This window comes from Equus asinus, chromosome 6 (genome assembly GCF_041296235.1).
Source record: "Equus asinus isolate D_3611 breed Donkey chromosome 6, EquAss-T2T_v2, whole genome shotgun sequence".
NCBI classification, from domain to species: domain Eukaryota; kingdom Metazoa; phylum Chordata; class Mammalia; order Perissodactyla; family Equidae; genus Equus; species Equus asinus.
Window position 1 is genome coordinate 19,196,621 of NC_091795.1, and position 23,265 is coordinate 19,219,885.

The window sequence follows — 23,265 nt, forward strand, 5'->3', positions numbered from 1 at the left end:
CTGACCATTAGCGCCTGTTAGTTCAATGCAGTTACTTTTTCAGAGGACGTAGCAAGTGCCCAAGAAAGGCCTAGACACAGCTCCACGGCCGAGGACTAGTGAGCTGTGGGGTGTGCGGCAGGGGTTCGAGAGTCAGGCATGGAGGATCAGGAAGATCTGGGGTGATGTCTGAGAAGACCAGCCCTGGAGGCTGCTGTGGGAGGAACATGGGGGTCCTGGTTATTACCAAGAGAGAACAGTGCTGGAAGGAGAGCCAGCGAAGAGGTTAAAGGGCTCCATTCAGTGGGTCACTTTCTCCCATCCTTGGTACCAGCACAACATGGTTCTGTTCATGTGGGATTCCATCCACACTGTGGCTCTCCATGGGGTTCTGTCTGCACTGTGGCTCTCTGTGGGGTTCCATCCACATTGTGGCTCTCTGTGGGGTTCCATCCACACTGTGGCTCTCTGGGGGGTTCCATCCATGCTGTGCTCTCTGTAGGATTCCGTCCATGCTGAGGCTCTCTGTGGGGTTCTGTCCATGCCGTGGCTCTCTGTGGGATTCTGTCCACACTGTGACTCTCTGTGGGGTTCCGTCCACACCATGACTCTCTGTGGGATTCCGTCCATGCCATGACTCTCTGTGGGATTCTGTCCATGCCGTGAGTCTCTGTGGGATTCCGTCCATGCCGTGACTCTCTGTGGGATTCTGTCCTGGCCATGGCTCTTCTTCTCCCCTTCATGTTCATTTTCCATATATTTCCCATGAAAGAGGAAGGAATAGTGGAAAAAAAAATAGTGCAGGAGGAAAAGAAACAAGCTTTTCTTTCTGAGTTTATTTTGTAATGTTATAAATCTTTGGACTCCTGCAGTTTTTTTAAAAAGTAAACTAAAGAAAAACCTCCACGTAAGTATAGGAAAGGGAGGGAAGATTCAGGAGTAACATGAAGGCTGTTTCCAGATGGGTCACAAGCTCATTAGTTCAGATCGGAAGCTGTGAAAGCCCGAGGAGAGGCTTGGCGGCACGCAGAGGCGTAAAGCGAGGTTGCAGACTGGTGGCCTCCTGGCCAAATTCCACTGACATGTTTTGTTTGGCTCCCACAATATTTGAAAAATATTCAAATCAGTTTAAAATGTAGGAGTTTTCATAATAGAACCTTTGGTTTCCAGCTTTTCTTAAGGAATGGGGAGCCCTAGTGTCAGGGCTGTGACTGGTTGGGGGCTGACCTGTGAAAGGGGCACGGTTCCTGTTCACACCCCCGCCTAGGAAGTTCTGGACTTGCACTTGCAAGAACACTTCCCAACTGGGTGACTCTGGGATGGCACTGGCCAGACTCTTTGTCCTCAGCTGCCCTGGCAGCGTGTGTGAGAGAGCACGTCGTAAACATGAAGCCCAGCAGGCCTGCGAGGAAGGAATTCCCAACAACGCAGACGCCGCTGGCCAAGGGGGCGTTAGGGAGGAGACGCTCGTGACAATCGTGGACATGTCAAGGGAGGTCCCTGCAGCCTGCTAAGACATGCCAACCATTTCTTTCCTTTAAAATATATTTTTAAAATGTGTTTTAAGAATCTGTTTGCTGAGATTAGTATGATTATTTTACGAGATCCATGCAGTCTACATGGTGCTTTATAGGGCGTATCCAGCCACAGCTGGCGCACTTCTGGGTGTTTTATGGCAAATTATTCTCAGATTACCCTTTAATGCAGGAAGGTCTGCCTGTTGTCTGAGCTCCCTGGGTCATATAGAAAACCTTCGGACTTGATACAAAACAGCTGCCTCAGTCAGCTCTTCCAAAAAAGGAGCATTTTTAGGCTGAAGCAGCAGGAAAAAGGTTTTTGGAGCTGCTGGAGGTTTTGAAAAATGTTAAATTACTCTTTCCTTGCCATTAAAATGTGATTTAATTTGGCGATTAACAAATTGTGTAAATCTAAAAAGAAGTAGTCCAAATGGGAGTTTGTTAAGTGCTTTCTGGCAATACTTACAGTATGTCCTGGGGGGCGCAAAACTCCTGCTGACCTCCACATCCCTGGGCCGCAGCCTGGCTGGGCCGGGGTCAGGGGGCCAGCCCCTTGGCCTCCCTCCTGTCTCTCCCCTGGGTCCCTGCTGAGACCAGCAACAAAAGGGTCAATTGTCTGAGGCCTCCCTTTGTCTCAGGGGCTCTATGGGCCTCTCTGAATGCCACAGTGTCTCCTTGCACGTGGGCAAGGGCGTGTGTGCACATCTGTAGGAATGTGTATGTGTGTGCATATGTACTGGTGCATGATACACATGCAGGCAGTGTTGTGCAAGCATGTGCACACGTGAACACGGACTTAGCCATATGTACACACACGGCATGCATCCAAGCGCATGTGTACACATGTGCATGCACACATGTGAGTATGGATGTGTGAGTGTGTAAGTGTGTGCCTGCACCCACATGAACATGCAGTGTCTGTGCGAGTTGGGTGTGAGTGTGTGCACATGTGCGTTATGTGCACACACAGGCAGTGGTGAGACTTGCTCGAAGCATTTCTGAGTTGCTGATGCTTCTTAGCAAGGTGAGTGCTCAGTGAGGGCTGGCTGGCTCATGGCGGTTCCTAAGGCCAGGAGAGAAAAGTGTCTTTGGGCCGTCTCTCAGCAGATCACACAGTTCCCTTTATCTGGTATTTACTGTGGTACAGAGACCTCAGAGAATTTTCTACCTCCCCTGCCCTCTCCAGGGCCAGGTAGCATGTAGGAGTGAGGAGGAGCAGGCATAGGGAGGCTCCTGACACAGCTCATTGGCCTCATTTGCCTGTTCTAACCTGGGGTTTCACAGCAAGGCCCACAATAACTTTTCTACACTGTTCCAGCATCTTCTCAGGGCTGCCTAATTGGATCCTGCATTCTGTCTGGCGTTTAAGCCACATTTCCAGAGTGACTGTGCAATGCCCCCTTCCCACGCACCCTATACGTTGGCTGCCACGTAGCTCCAGGGCCTTTGCGTCACTTCCAATCACCTTGTTCCCAGCACGTCTTTACCTGGCCTGTTCACACTGAGCCTGCAGGATGCTGCGGCTGGTCTGTGTGATTCCACGATTCACAATTTCTTCCCTAACAAGGATGTCCTTTTAAAAATGGCAATAAAACATATTTGATTCAGAAGCCAGGAGAAAACTAATAAAAATGCTTTATTGAAATTCACCTCTGTGAAGGATTTATCTCCTGTTCCCTTTCAACCAGCACAGCTACCATTTAACAACGTTTTCTGCTTTTTTCTTATTCTTGTCCCTCCCACGCCCATTTCCTTTCCCTACTCCAGCAAAGGCTTATCTTTCAACAGTGGAAAAGCCACCAATTAAACAGTACTCCAAAGCTTATCAAAATATTCAGTCAGTAAAATTATCTTCTAATTAAGCCTAACTGTAAGCCAGAACTTTTTAACCCCAGGAAATGTAAAGTTACCCGGCAAGTGAAATCTGTAAATTGCTTGTTCTGACCTTTCGGCTGCAGTTTCTGTTTTTATTTGATTCCCCAAATAATTTCCTCCTTGTTCTTTAACTCCTTGATTGTCCCTGAGGCATCTTCTTCTTCTATTTGCTTAAGTCTCAAAGAAAATATACTCCTGGCTTTGTTGAGAAAGATAATTGAATAAACTCAGGTGAGTGGGATGTGACCCCAGCTTGATGGTATATATATTTCATGCCTTCACTTCTAGATATGCTTTTTGTAAAATTAAGCCTGTTCTCCCTGATTCCTGGTGGCTCATTGTTGTTGGTTCTGTATTTCGGGTGTATACAGTGGTAACACCCAGACGGATTATTCTGGAGGCGAGTTATTCAAACACTAGCTGGGGGATTCTGCAGTATGTCGAGCTGGACAGAGACGTGCTTTCTTATCTCAACGATTTTACTTCTAACTCTCCTACCCCTCGGGTCTTCCCCACCCCTCCGCCCTCCCACTGCCCAGGGACCCTCACGTCGTCTTGCAGCACCCAGGATAGCGCCGCAAAAGTCACCTCCCACCCCCGCCTCCGTGGGGGCCGACATCAAGGGAACAGGCAATGATGTCTTAGGGATAAGTGCAAGTTAGGTAGACTTTTTGCCCAGATGTGATATTATAGATGATGCTTTGGTTTTTAACTGCCATGAGTTTCTTGAAGGAGTAATGCCATGGTTCAGGCACAACTGAGTTAATGAGACTTACATAGGCCTGGTTGTGACCGATCATTGTTTTTCACATGAAATACTTTCAAAGTTCTGAAAACTAAATTAAAAATTAATTTTAGAATGTGACAACCTTTTCATAAATGGGGTATTGCCTTTATATAGTGGTAGTCATGGTAGATATTATTTATAGTTTTTCCTATCTGTCAGGCAGTATGCACCACACGCAGGCACAGACACAGATATAAACACAAATATAGAAAAATTGCTTAATTTTTACATGAATGCTGTGAGAAAGTAACTATTTTGTCCCTTTTACGTTTGTGAACACTGAGGCTCTGAGTTTAAATAACTTGCTGATGCCTGTAAGTTAGCAGTGAGCGTGTTTGGCGTGACTCTTCTGTAATCCACTACTGACCTTGCATGAACTAGGCGAGGCCCATGCTGCATGATTTGACCTCTAATTACGCTTGAGAAGTTTCCACGACACCCCCGCAGAGTAAAGAGGAAATCACAGTGTCACCTGGGCCTCCAATGTCTGGGCCCAGCAATTGTGTACACTTTCTCTTGGTGCCACACATGTATCGCAGGCTGGATTTCTTTTCTGTCCTTGAGCTTATGGGATCAGCGTGACATCTGTGCTCATCTCCACAGGAGGCTCTGGCCCTCCAGCTGGTCAGTGCCCTGGGGTAGAGGGGAGAGAGGGGACCACTCCCAGGACCTGGGCGTGGCAGTGATCTTCTGCTGTGAGCCTCACAATCAGCTGCTCTCGGCAATCCCATCCTTTCACGGCTTTGTCTCAGAGCTCGAAAAGCCTTGTTTTGTTCATGGAAACAGAGAGTAGGATGGTGGTTGCCAGGGGCTGGAGGGTGGGGATGAGTGGGGAGATGTTGGTCAAAGGCTACAAATTTCCAGTTATAAAACAAATAAGTTCTGAGATCTGATGTACAGAGGGTGACTATAGTTAACAATACTGTATTGCATATTTGCAACTTACTAAGAGAGTAGATCTTTAGTGTTCTCACCAAAAAAGAAAAAAAAAGGTAACTGTGAGGTGATTGATGTGCTAGTAAATGTGATAATGTGTGGTAATCATTTCACAATGTATACGTATGTTGAATCGTCACATTGTACACGTTATATATACACAATTTTATTTGTCAATTATACCTCAGTAAAAAGTAAAAATTTAAAAAGCGAAAAATAAACAGCCCAGTTTTGGAAGTCTTTTCTGATGAGAGACAGCTTCTGTCTAATCCACGATGAAATATTGTGGGTCTCTTTAAGACTCTTTCAAATACAATTATCCTTTACGAGCTAAGTTGAAACTAAAAGTCTATCAATGTAGATGACAATGTATTATTTATGAAGCATTAGCAATAGAGCATTTTAGCAAATGTTTAACAAATAATCAACAGTGTTAATTTTCTTGTGATTTCAGCATATTCTTGATATTACTTAATATGTATTTCTCTCTCTTTTTGATTACAGCTTGGGTTGACGATAGCCATTCGCTATAGCCACAGGTAAAGTTCATTTTTTTTTTTTCTTTTATAGCTTTTGGTCAGCTGGAATCTACAGGTCTTTTGAGCTTAATTTTGCTGGCTGCTCTACCCATGGTGTCAGTGTCACAGCAATTAGATGAGATTGTTCTAGTGGCTTGATTGGCGAGAGTTAAGCACTATCTGGAGGAATAAGATTTTTATGTAAAGTGGTGGCAGGTAGCTCATTTGTTTTAAAACAAGAAATGTAATGCTCTAGGGCCAGCCCCATTGGCCTAGTGGCTAGGTTCTGCCTCAGCAGCTTGGGTTCAGTTCCAGGGTGCTGACCTACATCACTCGTCTATCAGTGGCCATGCTGTGATGGCGATTCACATACAAAATAGATTAAGATTGGCAGCAGATGTTAGCTCAGAGCAAATCTTCCTCAGAAGAAAAAAAAAATATATATATATATATATATGTATAATGCTCTAGAGCAGGGACACAGAAGTGATTTCTGGGTAATGTACTCTGGCTAAGGGTGAGAACGGAAATCAAGGTGGTCCTGCATGAGCGGCAGGGCCAGGCCAACAGAGGGCCAGGTGAGCCCTGCCCCCTCTATGCGGGGCCTCCGCCTCCTGTCTTAGATGCACCTGAGAATGACTAAAAGCCCCTGTTTTTGCCTTGCCTCATGATTTCTGCCTTTGTTTCAATTGCATCATATTTATGAAAAATGTTTGTTTCTTGTACTGGTATCAAACCTTCCCCTTTGCATGCATCAAAATGTACTAAAGTGTTGAATTAATTAAAGTAAGTTCCAGCCCCAGTGGAGGGGCGCTAAGCAGTATGCTCCTGTCCTCACACAAACTGTGTGCACAGCCTCCCCAAAGTGCCACCCGCTGGTGACGGGCTCCAGCTCACCTTCCTGGGGTACAACGGATGGCTCTGGACACCTGGCCAGCTCTCCACAAACAAGTCATGGTTACCTGATTTCAAAATGAGTGTGCCTTCTAAAAATGCTTGTAACAAGTTATCTGCAGGCTTACAGTGAAATGTGAATTGGGCAATAAAGTGGGCGGTCACCAAGACTTGGAAAGCTGCTGGGGAGCTGGGGAGGTTAGAGCGGGAGGTGGCCAGGAGAGGATGGACCCGGGGCAGTAGAAGTGAGTGTGTGGGAAGAAAGGTGTTCCTGTGGGGCATTTCTGGGTACCCTTGGAGGAAAGCTGCTCCCGAGAAGCCCTTGATGGCTTTTACGTTTTGGAGTCATAAGTGTGCCTGGTGCTTGCACATGGCGAGGCATAGTGGCCTGCAGAGCACGCTCTTCCCTTGTGCTGAGAGGCACGTGGGCTCCGCACATAGGAAGTGTGGTGTGGACTGTGGGCCCTGGACTCCGTGCTGGCTGGATGCTGGGGGGTGTGTGTGTGTGTGTATGTGTGGCAGGCGGCTTGGAAATTCTCTCCCTGGAACTTGCAAGAGCCTCTTCTGGAGTGTCCTAAATGTGATCTGCTCTTCTGCTCTAGAATGGGGGGTGTGTGTGTATGAGAGAGAGAGAGACAGAGCGAGAGATTTTACCATTTCCTTTCTTTTCCTTCGGTGGGATTTCCCTCCTCTGTGAGTCTTGTGCATCAGAAAAACCGCTGCCTGTCCCTCTGTGAGCTGAAGGTGCCTCTTCCCCGGGACAGCCGAGCCCCTGCTCTCCTTTGGGGAACAGACTGTGCTCTCTCCCACGATGGGGAGGGCTCCTCTGCTGTGGCGCGTTCTAACGTGGGCAGACACTCAGAGTTTGTACGGAGCTTGAGAAGAAAGCTCTCTTTTTAACGCTTCGTCAGGCTGAGGGACTTCCGCCCACCCGTGGACCTTCTCGAATCATGGAGTCAGGTGAGAGTGGAACGGGATAGATGGAAGGGGTCCTGGCTGGATGGGCCTCTGCCCTGCGCTTGACTGTGGCCCAGGCCTGTGTCTGTGCAGAGAGTCCTGCTCCCCCACCGTGCCCGGGGTGGGTGCTGGCACCGTTCTGTATTGTCACCGACACCACCCCAGGTTGGTGGAGAGTCTCCTCTGGGCTGCACACGTTCTTCGCTGGGGAAGGAAAAATGTACTCTTACCCTTGACTGGGCGGCGATTCAGATCCGCGTCCCCATGGGGTGGGGGGCAGCGGGGGTGCTCTGGAGGGAAGCGCTTTGCTCGGAGTGTAGAGCACTTTTCCTCTGGTTCCCCGCTCCCCAGAGCAGACCAGCCTCGCTGAGGAAATGTGGTGGGTAGACATGGTTACGACGCTGAGTCGAAAGGTGGACCCCCGAGCTGAGAACAGGAGCTCCATTGTGATGAAGGCTGTTGGGGGCAGTTAACAAAACTTGATTCTAGAGAGGGTAGAGGTTTGGAATTGCTCATCCTGTGGTCACATTTATGGAAACTGCCCCAGTTCCCATGGCCGCCTAATGTCACTGAGCTCCCATTTATCGTGCTCGCGCATGGGTCAAGGATTTGAAAAGGGCAGCGAAGATGGCTTGTCTCTGCCTCCCAGTCTGGGGCCTGAGCTGGAAGACGGAAGGGCTGGGGACAGAGTCACGTGGAGGCTCATTCACTCGCGTGTCTGGTGGATGATGCTAAATGATGGCTGGGGGCCTCTGGTCCTCTCTGTGTGGATCTCCACATGGGCTAGTTTGGGCTTCCTCACAGCATGGTGCTCGCCTTTCTCTGAGTGAGTGTCCCGGAAAGAGAGAGCTGGTGGAGGCTGTCTCCTTTCTGTGACCCAGCCTGGGAAGTCACAGAGCATCCCTTCCACCTTGCTCTACGGGTTGGAGCAGTCCCAAGCCCCTCCCTGCTTGCATTCACAGGGAGGGAGCAGAAACCTCACCTCTCAGCAGGAGCATCGGTCAGAGTGTTACAAGAGCGTGTCAGGTGGGAGATCTTCACGTGGTCATCTTTGGAGAATGCAATCTGCCAAAGAACCCGACTGAATGTTTGAGTACTACTTATTTAGAGCACTTGTGAAAAGAAATTTAAGAGGCTGTCTGTGCTACAAGGCACTTACTAGTTGGAGATGTACAATAGGGATGTGCGAAGAATACTTAAGGATAGCCACAAGTCCTAGAGGAGGAGGTAAACCAATCAAAGGAGGCTTCTTAGAGGAAGCAAATCTGAAACCATTCTCCTTCTGCTAAAGTGGGAGAGTGAGAGGCAGGCCCAGCTGGCTCAGGCAGATGCCCCTGGCAGGCTGATAATGCTGGTCACTGAGAAGACATAGTCTTTAAGTTACTGTTGGACATTTATCTGGAGGAGAGGCAGAGTGTGGAGGGATGGGCTGGATCCTGGCTGCCTCAGCCTACCTTCTGTAGCCCTGGTACTTCAGCCTCAACCCGAAACTTAGAACCCACTCCTCAGAACAAAGGGCCTGCGCAGAGCTGGACAGAATGCTGGGGGAAGTTCAGCCGCTGTCTGTCCTACACGAGATCTCTCTTCAGAGGCCGGGCCCCACCTCAGCAGCATGGCAGTATTCCCCTGCACTCCTCCTGGCCAGGCCACCTTCTGGGCTCTCACGGGAGATGTCCTGGCGAACGTGGCTGCCCCTGTGCTGTGTTTCCAGGGGTGTTTGCCTCCAGGCTGTCCTGTCCTCTGTTCTGGCTCTGGGCTATCAAGTTCAGAGCAGGGAGTCATGGATATTTACATAAATGCAGCGAAAAACAGACAAAACTCGAAATAAGTCACCACGGAAAGTAATGAGATTGAGGAGGAGGAAAGAGAAGAGATCTACAGAGACTCTCTTGCAAGCTCCAAGGTCCTTCACCATCTACCTCGGGGTCTGGGGACCCCGGAGCCAGTGGTGGCCCAGTGAGGGCAGTATTCACAAAAGGCTGCCGGCAGCAGCTGTGTGTCCCCGCACAGGAGTCTGAAGACTTTAGGAGCAGAGAGAAGGATTAGACAGTGATTGCGGTAACTCAGTGATGATGTGTAGATGTTCTTGGCTTGGCTGGGCCTGTACCAAAGTGTAAATGTCCCATTTACAGAAGCCAAGATGAGGAGAGTTACTGAGGAGCATTTGGCCTGTCGGGTACCAACATCTTAAAGACAGTGGAAATGGAGAGGGTGTTGTCAGAGGTTGTGTTTTTCAAAAATTGTTTCTGAAATACAAGGAATTCTTATTTAAAAATTCCAGGAAGTGCAACAGCATCTGTCAATTTGTGGTGGGGAGAAACCATCTTTGGGGAAATCCCAAGTCTGCAGGAATTGATGACATTTAGGGTGTCACCGAAGAGCCATTTGTAGGTCAGGCTGGCACCACCTGCCCCTCATCTTGTGTTCTTTGTCTTGTCTTTGGGGTCAGCAGGCACAGGAGGAATCGGCCTTTCCTCTCAGAGGTCCCCAGGTCACTGTGTTGCCTCCTGCTGCCTGGCCCTGTTACTCACCTCTGTCCTCACAGAGGAGGAGGAAGATAAAAGGTGTGAGTTTCTGGTTGTGTCCCCTCTTTAAAGATCCTGCTAGCCTATTTAGACTAGCTGAAACTTCCATCCTGTTGTTGATTACATTTTTTTTGGTAAAATATACCTAACGTACAATTCACCATTTTAACCCTTAAAAAGTATACTGTTCAGTGATGTTAAGTACACTCACATGGTCGTGCAACTATCACCCCACCCATCTCCAGAACTTTAGCATCCTCCCAAACTGTCACTCTGTCCCCATTGAACACTAACACCCCACCCCTCCCCCAGCCCCGGTAGCTCCCATTCTACTTTTTGTCTCTGAATTTGGCTATTCTAGGAACCTCATTTGAGTGAATACATACAGGATCTGTCCTTTTGTGTCTGGCTTATTTCACTTAGCATGAAGTCCTCAAGGTTCATCCATGTTGTGGCATGTGTCAGAATTTCCTTCTTTTTAAGGCTGAATAATATTCCACTGCATACATACATACATATATATATATATATATATATCTATCTATCTATATCTCACCTTTTGTTTATCCATTCATTTGTCGATGGACACTTTTGTCTATTGCTAACAATGCTGGCTACGGACATGAGTATATGAATATCTTGTTGAAACTTTGCTTTCAATTCTTTTGGGTATATACAGAAGTAGAATTGCTGAGTCATATGGTAATTCTATTTTTAGGTTTTTGAGGAACAGCCATATGGTTTTCCTGTCGATTACTTTTTTAAAAGGCGTTTGATCTTGTGTCTGTGTAGTTCTGGGTCACTTCAGAGGCTCAGGTTGATATTGAGAAGGGATTTCCAATTCTCCTGTCACGTGTCCTCGTATCCTAGAGGCCAGGATCGAGGGCTTCCTGGGTCCCCTTTGTGTGGGTGGGGATGCTTTTGGAAGCAAAGTTTGGGACTTTAGGTTCTAATCATCAGGTCTGTCTCCAAAATTCTGACAGGAGGGCCAGGGCCAGGAGAGATGGCGGAGAAAACCCAGCCGACCCCCTCCCTTAGCGGATGGGGGTGGGATGAAGGGAAAGGAGGCGGCAAACGTGGTTCTGAGATGGCGGGGTTGGGAGGATGGGCTCACCTATGAGGAGGAACAGATTGGAGGACTTAAAGGACATGAGTGTGGCAGGAAGGAAAGAAGTCGCCGAAATCCTATAACCTTGGCGAGCAGGCGGCACTCTCAGAGCAGCCCGGAGCAAGAGGGGCCCACGTGTGGCAAAAAAGAGGCTCAAGGCCAGAAGGATGCCTGGGGTTGTTTTCAGGCATATGCGTCAGTGCTTCCACTATCAGATCTCCTTTGTTAAATTCACATGTTCAAGGTTAAGAACACCCTCCCCCCTCCACTAACACAGACACACCACAACCACTCCCACCCCTGCCCCGAGACAGGGCGCTTCACCCTCCAACTCCTGCCAGACCAGTTACTCCAGACCTGTCTGTTTGGGATATGAGTGTGTGCGTGTGTGTGTGAGAGAGACATCGTGTGCGGTAAGATGCTGAAGGGTCGGGAAGCGGAGAATGACATCATCACATTCTGGTGGTATAGATGTACCCAGCAAGGGAGAGCATCTGCTGTAACCGACGGTGCCTTTAACAACAGGTCCTGCACACATTTTGCTTATTATTTTGGCGTTTGAATTTATTTTTGTAAAGTCAAGTCATTTTCACAGAGTGGAAAATTGTCTCTTGATATTCATTCTCCACTGTTTGGCTTGAGGTTTTCGGTGGAATCCACACAGTGGTGACAGCTGGGTAACCCCCAGAAGTGCCCTTTGCAGATAACAGCTCTCGGGGCCCCACCACCCACACAGTGGGGAAATTGTTCCCCACTGTGTGGGTGTTTTGTTTTTTCTTTTTCTACAAGATTGAAAGAGAGTTGAGATGGTCTTCCTGCCTGTCACACTGCAGCAGCCCGAAGAAGTCTACTCCCTCCTGGTGGGAAGCCCTGGGCCAAGAGGAACTGGGCCCAGAGTGATCATCTCGCCCTTGAGCTCTCGCTTCTCTGGGACAATGGAGAGGCCACGTGAACAACAGTGTGGAATTTTTGCATGTGACCCCTATGCCCGCATCTCCAAGAAAAGTTCCTGAAAGCAGAGTGAGAGAGCAGCAACCTCATCCCCAAGAGAATTATTTTGTTTTTTGTGTTTTGTTTTTACTGATTGTCTTTCTTTAATAAATGAGGAAGGGAGCAAATTTTCCACTTGGCACTGTTATGGCTAAATGGAAGTCTACAGAGGTTTAAGTTTTAGATGAAGCCTAAAGGTGTCTCTTTTCCACACCAGCCTTCTTCCCATAGGTTCCTCGTAGACCCTAAGAAAGGCCAGGTTTGGTACCCCGTTCAGGCCTGTGCCCTAAACCTAATATTGGAGTTATGGGTACCAAGCCCCTGGGGGCTGGTGAGGAGAAGGGAGAATTGGGGAACCTGCATGTGATCAGTCTAAAAGAAGTGGGCAGGGTGGCAGTTTGACTGTCCCTGAGTTGGACTGTGGTGGGCATGACCTTACACTGGGAATGTAGCCCCTCTGATTAAGCGGTCACTCCGAGGCTGCCTCTGGCTATTTGTTTTGAGTGAGCCGGAGGGCCCAGCAAGAAGGGGAGGGGTCCTGTGCTTTGGGTTCTGATTTAGATTACAAGCAGAGTTTGAAGTTTATAGATGAATCAGAGCGCTTACTGAAGGGACCGGCATCGATGAACAAATGAAACTGTCATCTTGGAATACAAAGGAAAGAAAGGACAAGAAGCAGGGCCGTTGGACTTTGATGTCAAGTGTTGGCCAATACTTAGCGACTCCCAGTGGGAGCTGGTTTGATCTTGTGGAGACAGCTGGGGGAGACCGTTCTTTTCCAGATTTTGTGAAAATAAACAAAGATGCCTTTCTGCCCTTTTTTCCCCTTCCAGGTGATAGCTGTCTCTGTCACTGGGGCTCTCTGGCTGACTGTTCCATCTGTCTCTTTTTCGGCCTTCACAGTGAGCTTCTTACCAGATTTATATACAAGGTTGCCAAGAAAATGTATTCAACCCCAATGGTCTCATCTTAGAAGCAAAGCCATCTTTTGGGAGGTTGCATGTTTAAGATAACCTTAACACAAAATATTGCCCCGAAGAGCAGAATATGAATATTTGCAGGTGTCTGAGTTATAGGCTCTTACTTAGTGAGGTCCTTGAGGGTCACAGTTCTGTTGTCATCGTCTTCTGGCAAAGCTCAGCCTGGCGCTGATGTGCTGGCGAGTGGTAGATGTTTTTAGGGTCCAGAGGAGTAAGGAGGGGGTGGATGTACCTTCCTGTGCCTCTCCTGTCTCCGTTTAATTCCTCGTCTGGTGTCCAGTTGGTGGTGTCGTCCTCTAGGGGGCATCTGGTCTAGGCTCTGGCCATGTCCCCAGTCAAACCTGCTCATCTCATTTGTTGCCACACCCACAGGATAGTCTCCCCGGGATTCTTTTGACTCCCACCAGGGGGATCTTTCTCAAACACAGACCTGATCATGTCTCTCCACTCAGAAGCATCCATGGGCTTCCATGCCTAGAGAACAGAATTCTGACCCTTAGCGTGAGATTCCAGACATTATCCCAAACCCCCGTCTCCTTGAACTTTGCAGCCCTGAGCTTCCTGCCTCCTCCATCCTTTGCTCTTGCTATTTCCTTTGAAGAGTTAACTTCGCTCCTGTCTTCTGCATTAGTGAACTCCCACTCACCCCCAATGGCCTCTAAGATGTCACCTCATTTTCAAAGATTTTCTGAGAACCATGCTCCTTTCTGTTGTTAGGTCTCAAGGCTGCTTCTCAGGCCAGACCCCAACTGTATGTCTTTTCCTTTCTGTCTCAGGCAGCAGGTTGGGGAGGCAGACTGTATTCCTGTCTCCCCAACGTGCCCCTCCACATCAGAACATGCAAACTCCACAGCCCGGCCCTGAGAACCAAGGCCATTTGGCAAAGCCATTCTATGTGCGTGGGGCGGGGAAAAAACTGTTAGTCTTTCTTTTATAATATCTCCCTGAAAAAGGACCCTTCCATTCCTTTCAAAAAGATAAGGTGCTCAACTCAAATTGATCTAGAGATTCAACACAACTCAAATTAAAATGTAGAAACAAAAACATTTTGTGAAGAAAATGACAAGCTAGTTAAAAAGTTTATATGTAAGGGAAAAGGTCTATCATAACCAAAGCAATTTTGAAAAAGGGCAGAGTGGGTGGGGCCGGCCCTGTGGCCGAGTGGTTAAGTTTGCGTGCTCCGCTGCAGGTGGCCCAGTGTTTCGTTGGTTCGAATCCTGGGCGCGGACATGGCACTGCTCATCGAGCCACGCTGAGGCAGCGTCCCACATGCCACAACTAGAAGGACCCACAACGAAGAATATACAACTATGTACTGGGGGGCTTTGGGGAGAAAAAGGAAAAAAGTAAAATCTTTAAAAAAAAAAAAAGGGCAGAGTGGGAAGACTTACACTACTCAACTCCAGGACTTATTATAAAAGCTGTAGGAATCAAGACAAGGTGGTGTTGGTGCGTGGACAGATACGTCGGTCAACGGAGCAGAGTAAAGAATCTAGAAGTAGACCCACACGTAAATGATCAATTGATTTTCAACAACAGTGCCAAGGTAATTCAATGGAGAAAGGATAATCTTTTCAGTAAAGGGTACTGGAACAATTGGACATCATTAAAGAAAACAAAACCTAAAACCTTCAGTCCATACCTAGAACATGTACAACAGTGAACAAAGATGTGTCATGCATCTAAAGTAAATCCTAAAACTGAAAACTTTTCAGAAGAAAATGCAGCAGAAAACTTCTGTAACCTTGGGCCAGGCAAAGATTGCTTCAGATACAAAGAGCATAAACAATAAAAGAAAAAGTTGGTCAAATGGATTTTATCAAAATTAAAAACACCTGCTCTTTAAAAACCACAGCTAAGAAACTAAGAGACAAGCTGTAAGCCAAGAGAAAATGTTTTCAAAACACATATCTGATAAAGGGCTTGCATCCAGAATATGTGTAGGACTCCCACAACCCTTTAACAAAAAAGCAACTTAATAAATGGGCAAAAATTCTTGAACTGATGCTTAACCAAAGAAGAGATACAGGTGGCAAATAAGCACATGAAGAGATGTCTGACATCCTTTGTCATTAAGGAGACACAAATTAAGACCACAATGAGCTACCATTACACATATATCAGAATAGCTTATAAAAAATCCACACACCGAAAAAATAATCCCAAAACAACAACAAAATGCAAAACTCCAAAACTCTGACAATATGAAGGTGCTGACGAGGATATGGAGTAACTGTAACTCTCGTTGCTGGAGGGAAGGCAAAATGGGGTGTCCACTTTGGAAAACACTCTGGTAGTTTCTTATAATGTTAAACATTACCATCTGACCGAGTAAGTCCGCTCCCAGGAGTCCTGTCACCAGAGAAATGAAAACATTCACCCACACAAAGACCTGTATGCAAATGGCCATAGCGGCTCTATTCATACCAGTCCTAAACGGAAAACGATGCCAAAGGTCCTTCAGCTGGGAAGTGGATGATCAAACTGGGGCCCCTCCGCCCAGTGAAATACTACTCAGCAATGACACAGCAGTATGCTGAGGGAAAGAAACCAGGCTCAAAAGCACACGTACTGTCTCATTCCATTTGTACGATGTTCCGGAAAAGGGAAATCTACAGGGAAGAAAACAGATGAGGGGTCGCCAGGGCAGGGGGAGGGACCGACTGGAAAGTGACATGAGGGGTTTTTGAGGGGTGATAGACGTATTCTAAGTCTTGATTGTGATGGTTACATGACTGTATAGGTTTGTCAAAACTCGTGGAAGGTGACACTTAAAACGGGTGAATTTTGCTGTAGTTGAGTTAGACCTCAGTGACCTTGAACCAGAGAGCACTAAGGCAGGGGAGAGTCTGGACCACTTCTTCTGCTGAGACCACATGTCTGAGGCCACGCCGATCGTCCTGCACCAAGTGCTTCCGGGTGTGGGCCCAGGGCATTCTGCTTATGGAGTGATGTTGTGTTTTGTATGCCCCAGATGAGGCACTGATTGCATAGTTTTACTTGCTTTATTATTTTCAGTGAAGGTGAGTTGTTAGATGTGTAACTCTGCAGTGTAACTCGCTGGTCTCTCTAAGGCTTTCCTTGTAAGCCAGTTCACAGGTGCAGTCAGGACATCCGTCAAACGTGGCCTCTCAATGGAAAGGTGCTGGAGGCTCTCCCAGCAGGGGTGGTTCAGCCTGAGGCAATTGGATTTGACCTTATTCTTTACCCACAGGGCTGCTGCCAGGGCAGAGAGCACTTGAGGGGTTGCCAGAGGTTGCCAGAGCAGGCCCTCCAGTCGGTGGTCCACTGATCCCCGAGGCGGTGCTGGGATGATGTGCTGGGCTTGGCTCCCTCCCCTCCGTGGAGCAGAGGTCCCCAGTGCAGGTGCCTGAGGTCACGTTTCAGGAGGTGCTGCTCATCTCATCCATCTGGAAAACTCATCGGCCCGCTGCCCTCTCCCCAGGGACCGGGGAAATGGGGTGCAGCTGTTTCCAGATCTCACCAGTGAGAAAGCACTGAGAAAGCAGCTCTGTGTTCTGCCCCCGGCTGCCCAGGTGAATGTGGCTGGTGTCACCCCAACTCCCACTTGGTTGATTGCACCGAGTGCCGGGCAGGGCACTAGGCACCGAGTGAATGGGCCGCACAGTGCCCTGGGGCTGAGGGCAGACAGAGAAACAAGCCTGGACAAAGGCCACCAGAACACTCCTCATTGTGCAGAGAGGAGCTGCCATTCTGCCAGGGCCAGGTGGCCAGCTCACTGGCCACTATTCAGGCCAGTGTTTATGACAGTCCTGCTGCACGAGAAGAAGTGCAGGGTCCTCCCCTATAGTCCCTGGACTGGCGCCATATTGTCCTGGTCCAGTGGATCATGTGATGGTGAGCAGTGGTTGGTCATCACCTGTTTTGTGGGAGGGCAGTTTACCGAGGCCCTGCTTGGGTTTCTCTGTTCAGGCTGATGTGTGGGGGGACCTGCCTCACGGGCTGCTTCTCTGTGGCTTCACCTGCAAGCGTGGCTTATGGTTTCAGACTCCCTCCTCCTGAAGGGTGTTCCTCAAGTTTTAATGGACAGCTAAGTTGGCAAGATGTAATCCTGAGACTCTGTTAAGCTAGCCACAGAAAGTTCTAGATTTACCTCCTTCCAGTCACCAAGGTGCCTTGTTTATAGGCAATTTTTGCTGTGTGAATGACATTTCGGCCTCTTATGTGGCTCAAACTACCGCTACATCAAGAACATTCTATAGCCTCTAAATTACACAGGGGACTGGGTCTGTGGGAGACCTGGGGGATCTTCTGAAAGGAGTGGCATTTGTGCCATCCGCTGTGGGCCCCACGCAAAAGGAATCCTGCTGAGGCAGCTCTTTTTTCTTTTTCCTGAGGTATCTTATCACTTAGATTTTGCTTCCTGCTGAGGTTGGCAGAGCCTCAAGTGCTCTGTAGAGAAGTAAATATGTAAATTTACTCTCCCTAGTCTTTCATAAGGTAGATGCGACTGCTGGTAACCGTGGCTTCTTTTGTTATACAAGATAGTCTCCACCTCCTGAGGGCCTGTGGTGGGTGGAGATGGTGAGTGGGTGCTTAGAGGCACAGAGGGAGCTATACTTACATTCTCACCTGTAGGCATCTGCAGGTGTCCCCACCATTCCTCCTCCAGAGAATGAATTGCTCCCTCGTCCACATTCCCATCTGTGTTGGCCTCTTACACGGTGACACATCTTGTGGCTGCTTATTTACACCCCTCCTAGAGCAATGGTTCTGAGCTGGGCTGATTTTGCCCCTCAGGGACGTTCGGCAATATTTGTGGTTGTCCCATCTTGGGGGAGGGTACCAGTGGCATCCAGTGGGTAGAGGCCAGGGATGCTGCTGACCATCTTGCAGTGCACACAGGGCAGCCCCTCACCGCAAAGAACTACCTGGACCAAAACATGAATAGTCCAAGATGGAGAAAGCCTACCCTAGACCCAGAGCTCGTCAAGGTCAGCACTGTTCCTCTTTCCATCTTCAGGGCCTGGCAGGTGTCACATGCTCAGCAGCAGAGACTGAATCAAATCTGTTATCAAGAGGCTCACAGGCTGTGTTGGCTTTTGTGTTGTCGAAATACTCTCCGATATTCCTTGAAAACCTTTTTGTTCTGTTTCATTTATTTGCTTTTTTGTTTAAACATAGAAATTAAATCAGCTTTCAGTTGATCATACAAATGTGTTGAGGAGAAGGGTAGCCCCTCCTAAATGGTAGATGACCCAGAATCCATGGGTGGTGGTCTATGCAACGTTCTAGAAGCACAGACCAACTCTGAGACTCACTGTTGCCCCCTGGAGCCAGCCCTCTTCCACCCCTAGTGTGGCTTTCATTGGAGACACACGGCAGGGTCCGGCCCCACCGATAAGTCACAAAGTGTGACAGGTAATTAGAAGGTAACTGATTCTTTTACCTTGACCGTCCTTTTTCCAATCTCCCTCTCCCCTCGCCCCCTTTTCTAATCTTAAAATGAAAAACAATTCAGGATGTTTAAAAAAAATTCCAATTGAATGTAAATTCATTTGTTTATTCATTCAACCAGTATTTATTGATTATCTACCTTGACTAGATAAAGGCGAAAGCGCACCTTGACTGGCGCTGGTGCCCCTGGTGGGGATGCTGTTTTGTGAGGGCATTAAAAGAAGTGTGCCTGCACTTAGGCGTGAGTGCATGAGCGTGTGTGAGGGGCGTGGGCGTAGTCGGCCCTACCAGGCTCCACGGGGTGGGCTGGAGGCAACGTCTGGAGGAGGAAGAAGGTTGGCAGGCAGGTGAGCATTAGCCGGTGCAAGTTCCAGTATCCCTCCTCTTTGCAGCTGTTTGTGGTGGACCAGGCAGAGGCGACTTCATCCTCACAAAGGAGGCAGGACGTGATGGTTCTATGCCAGGTGGACGTGGGGATTCAGTCTCAGGCCTCTGACTCCTAACAGGAGACATGTTTCCTAAAGTGTGTCACCCACACTGTGGGGGCCCTGCAGGTGATTTCTTGTGGCTCCCAGCCATGAGCCACCTCCAGCCCCAGGGAGGGGTGCTTGTTGACTGGTCAGCAGCAGGGGCCTGCAGCCTGGTGGGAGAGCGATTGAATGACGTTTGGCATGGAAGGGCAGTCAGCGCTGATGGAAAATTTCCGTGGAGAGCAGTCCATGTGGCAAAGATGTGGAAAGCGCCCGCTCAACCCTAGAGCAGAGGCCGCCCCTCCTCAAGGCATCCGGGAGGGACTTTTCATCTCCTCCGTTGAGAAAGAGAGGGAGATAGTGGCCCCTGTCCCGCTGGTGTGGGGTCAGGGATTCAGAGACCACCACTCCGTTCAGCCTGCCTCCCGCCCCCCGCCCCCCAATCCATCACACCTGATGACCAGAAGTTGGTGCTGGGGGGATGAAGCTACCAGCCTGTGTTCCAAGAAACTCTCTCCCAGTTGAGCTAGTGGACGGACTCCAAGGGGCCTGTTTTGTTTGAAAGGAAAGCTTTGAGGAGCTTCTTTTTAATCACATGTCCTGTGTGATGAAAGTAGGTAGGAAAAAGAAAAATGTTAGGTATTGGAGACACAACTGCTCATAAAGAGGGACATTCTGTTGTATCTTCTTTTGTTCTTTCTTTTTTGTATACATGAAAGCAAGGGCAGAAGAAAAAACAGTGATTCTGCCAGCTGTCAACAGTTACCCCTGACCTTAAAACCAGTCTTGATGTGGATGAAACGGCAGTGTGCTATGCTTTAGACGACCCGCTGTGGGCTTCCCCATTTAACTCTCTCCCACTCTAAGATGGGTGTTACTAATTCTGTCTTCCAGATAAGGGCATTAATGCTCAGAGAGGTTGAGGAATTTGTCTAAGACCACACAGCCACCTGATAAAGACCATGCTCTTCCTGGTATATCGGGAGCCCCATTCATCTGGGGAATAACTGTGAATATGAGATACCATTTGAGAAAGTGCTACAAACAAATCAAAGAACAGCTTTAAAGGCAAAGATACAAAGAAGCATCTGATTGGTTGCCAAAGAAAGGAAATACACAATATGTGCTACAAAATAAAAGAAAGAAGACCCTGTGTGCTGAGGGGATGTATAATGCAAATCTCAACTCTTACTTGGAATTACAACAGTATTGACTTTACTAGGACTCAAATGATGCCGCTAAGACTTTCTGATAATTCTGTCTGTACATCAGAATCTTCTTCGTCCATTTTTTCCTTCGTTTGTTGACAGTTATTTACCATCAGGTAGGATGCCTTTAGCTATGAGTAACAGGAAACCCTGGCCTCAACTGTTTTAAACAGTAAGTGGTTTGTTTTCTCACTTAATGATTCCTGAACTGAGGGAGTTTCAGGGTGGTTATTTCAGTAGCTCAGTGACATCCTCAAGGACCAGGCTTGCTTTGATCTTTTCTGTCTGCAGCCCTCAGCATATTAGTTTTGTCTTTGGCTGACTCCCTCATGGTCACAAAATGGCTGCTGAGGTTCTTGCTGTCATATCATATGCAGATACAACAAAATTTAACAGAAGAGGAGGACCCATCTCTTCCTGTATGTCACTTTGTAGTAGCATGGAAACTATTTTTTTCCAGAAACCCTTCAAGAGACTTCCTCTCATCTCTCATTGGCCAGATAAGCCATCTGTCTATTCCTAAGCCATCACTAGCAAGGAGAATTGGGATGACTGTGGTTGGCTTAGTGAAGCACAGTGACTCCATGGAGGAGGGTGAATTACATGAACAAAGTTGAGATTCTATGACTCAGGAAGGAGGAGGGGTTGGAGCCATAACTGGAAATGTTGCTATGTATTTAAAAATCTATATTTACTATGGAAAACTTCAAACATGAGGAGGAATAGCTCAATGGGTTCTCAGTTACTCATCTCCCAGTTTCTGCAGTTATACATTTGACGATTTTAGTTTGTCTCTATCCTGCCCTTCATATCCTGCTGGAGTATTTAGAAACGAATGCCGGATAAAGCATTTTTTTTAATGTGCTCCATACACATATCGAGTGCCTTCTATGTGCCTGGTCACAGATCCGAAGAGAAAAGCTGTTTCAGGACAAGAAATTAGCAAAGAATGAGCTGGTATTAACTACTTTTTGCTAAAGAGAGGAGACTTAAACTCCCTGAAACAAAAGAAAATGCAACATGCAGGGAGCAGGGTTTTCTCCAAAGCTTTTCTTCTGGCTGCATCTGGAGTCCTTGGGATGTTAGGAAACAGGTGCCCTGGGAGGTTTGGGCCGGGGACAGGCGAGTGGAAGTTCTGCATCTCATTTGTCATTTCCACTCTCAGGCGGATGAGGCGAATGCTTTCTAAGAGTGGGGTTTAGTTTGATGACACCTGTTTCTGCATGTTAATAGATTTCTGGGGTAAGATAGAGGCCGGTGATGTCACCTGCAGGTGCATGAGGCTGTGGTAGCGGTCTGCTGCTTGGCATTTGTTTCACAAGGCGTTGCTAGCCACATCTGTCCTCAGCTGCAAGAGTCTATTCACCAGCAGGCTGAAGATAGAGATGTTTTTAACCAGAACAGAAAGTCAGATGTAACAAGTTGACTCTGGGCTGGGCTGTAAACACATGTACTTTCCCTATGGCTTTAGCTTATTTCATTTAGTTATGGAACAAAATACAAATGTTATTTCTTTAAAATATCACTGCGGCAGTAAGAGGATATTTCCACACACCCTTTTCTGAGTTTCTTGAGCCCACCTGTGTTATTACAGGTTTAGAAGACCCCTCTTCCTCCCTGTGTATGAAACAGGAAGCTTGCCTTCTTATTTTCCTTCAGTTTTTAAACATTTGCTCCTTTGATGAGCGTTCACATGCTTCGTGAGGGGCGACACCTTTGTATATAACTTAAAAAGAAATTCACCATTTCTCCAAATACGCTTCTCCATTTCTACCTGACAATTAAAGGTCAAATTGCGAAGCTGAATCCGTTACAGCTTCGTGTTCAGGATATACTCAACCTGAGCTGATTTTTATCAGCCCGAGCTTTGTGAAATGTTAGTATTTGCACAGTGAGTTTAAAAACAGAAGTCTTTTGCATAACTATATTTGAAAAATCTAAAAAAAAAAAAAAGAGAGAGAAAGAGAATGGAGTCATGGCATAAAATGATGCCGTTTGACTTGAGATTTGTGCAGTCCGGGTGGCTTTTGTAGCAGTTACGCTGTTCTTAGTGGAGCTTTCTAGAATGTGCACGTTGTGGTCGGGTGCCCTTTGTTTCGTGCGCTGTTCGTTTCGATGCTATGTGAGAATCCATCCGACCCCAATACATTTTATTTGACATGCACAGCTGGGTCGCTGGAGCATAGTCCAGGCCATTAAAAAGAATGCAAAAGAAAACACAGACAATCTATTCATCAGAACGCTATGAAAGGGAGACTTACTGGGCAGGCTCTGGCAGGGGTGCACCTGGAGGAAGGGGAAGGAGGGAAACCAACTGGGAGCCCAGGGAGGAGGCGGAGGAAATGCAGCTGCCGCTGACCTCCGACGCTTCCCGTGGCAGGCACTTGGCCGAAGGCGAAACCTGATTCCATTCCCAACTTGTGGAATCTTAGTTTAGGGTGTTCTGCAAACAGGAGGGTGAAAAGGCTGGACCGAGGTCTTACTCGCTGAGGGGCGTGTGCTCACCAGGGGCTTGGCATGTGGTGGCAACTCAGGCAGAGGCTGTGGGAAGCTCACCTGGCATCTGAGGGTGGCGCCCAAGGTTTCTGACCCGTGGTACCTCGCTAGGTCTCCCCAGGCACCGCTCAGTCTCCTCAAAGAGGAAAGAGAGGAGGCAGCTTCTGGAATCCTTGAGAAGCCTTTCTTCAGCCACAAGGATATTCCAGTCACCACAACCCAGTTCACACAACCTGCCTAGCACCCAAACCCATCTTCCTCTTCCTGCTTCCTATTTGCAATTTTGCAGCCGTGGTGTCACACTTTGTTCTTTTATCCAGTACAGCAAGCTTTCCACCTGCGTGTGCATGCAAGGCTGTCACCTGAACAGCCGTTTTGCATTCCTATGTAAAGTCCCAGGGGAAGGTCCCTCACTTCCTCAGCTGTGGGAAAAGGCTGGGTGTCTGTGCATCAGCTTCATCACTCAGGCCCTTTCAGAGTCGCCACTCTGAGCCTGGCCTGGGCTGACACGTGCCTTGCGGTCCCCAGCTTGCCCACAGTTCTTGGGAGAGCATCAGTGTGTGCTTAACTCAAGCCCATGGATCTTGCTGCGGAAGATGGAATGCCG

General features: G+C 48.0%; 1 protein-coding gene across 9 annotated transcripts in view; it reads left to right on the plus strand.

Annotated features, from left to right (window-relative positions):
* The window catches only part of ACOXL (acyl-CoA oxidase like), a 359,669-nt gene that overhangs the window by 100,426 nt on the left and 235,978 nt on the right, over nucleotides 1–23,265 (plus strand). For all 9 annotated transcript variants that reach the window (XM_044772863.2, XM_070511750.1, XM_070511749.1 and 6 more), the window contains one exon: nucleotides 5,599–5,633. In XM_044772863.2, the coding sequence (XP_044628798.1) occupies nucleotides 5,599–5,633 (35 nt within the window). The remainder of the gene's footprint in view (nucleotides 1–5,598; nucleotides 5,634–23,265) is intronic.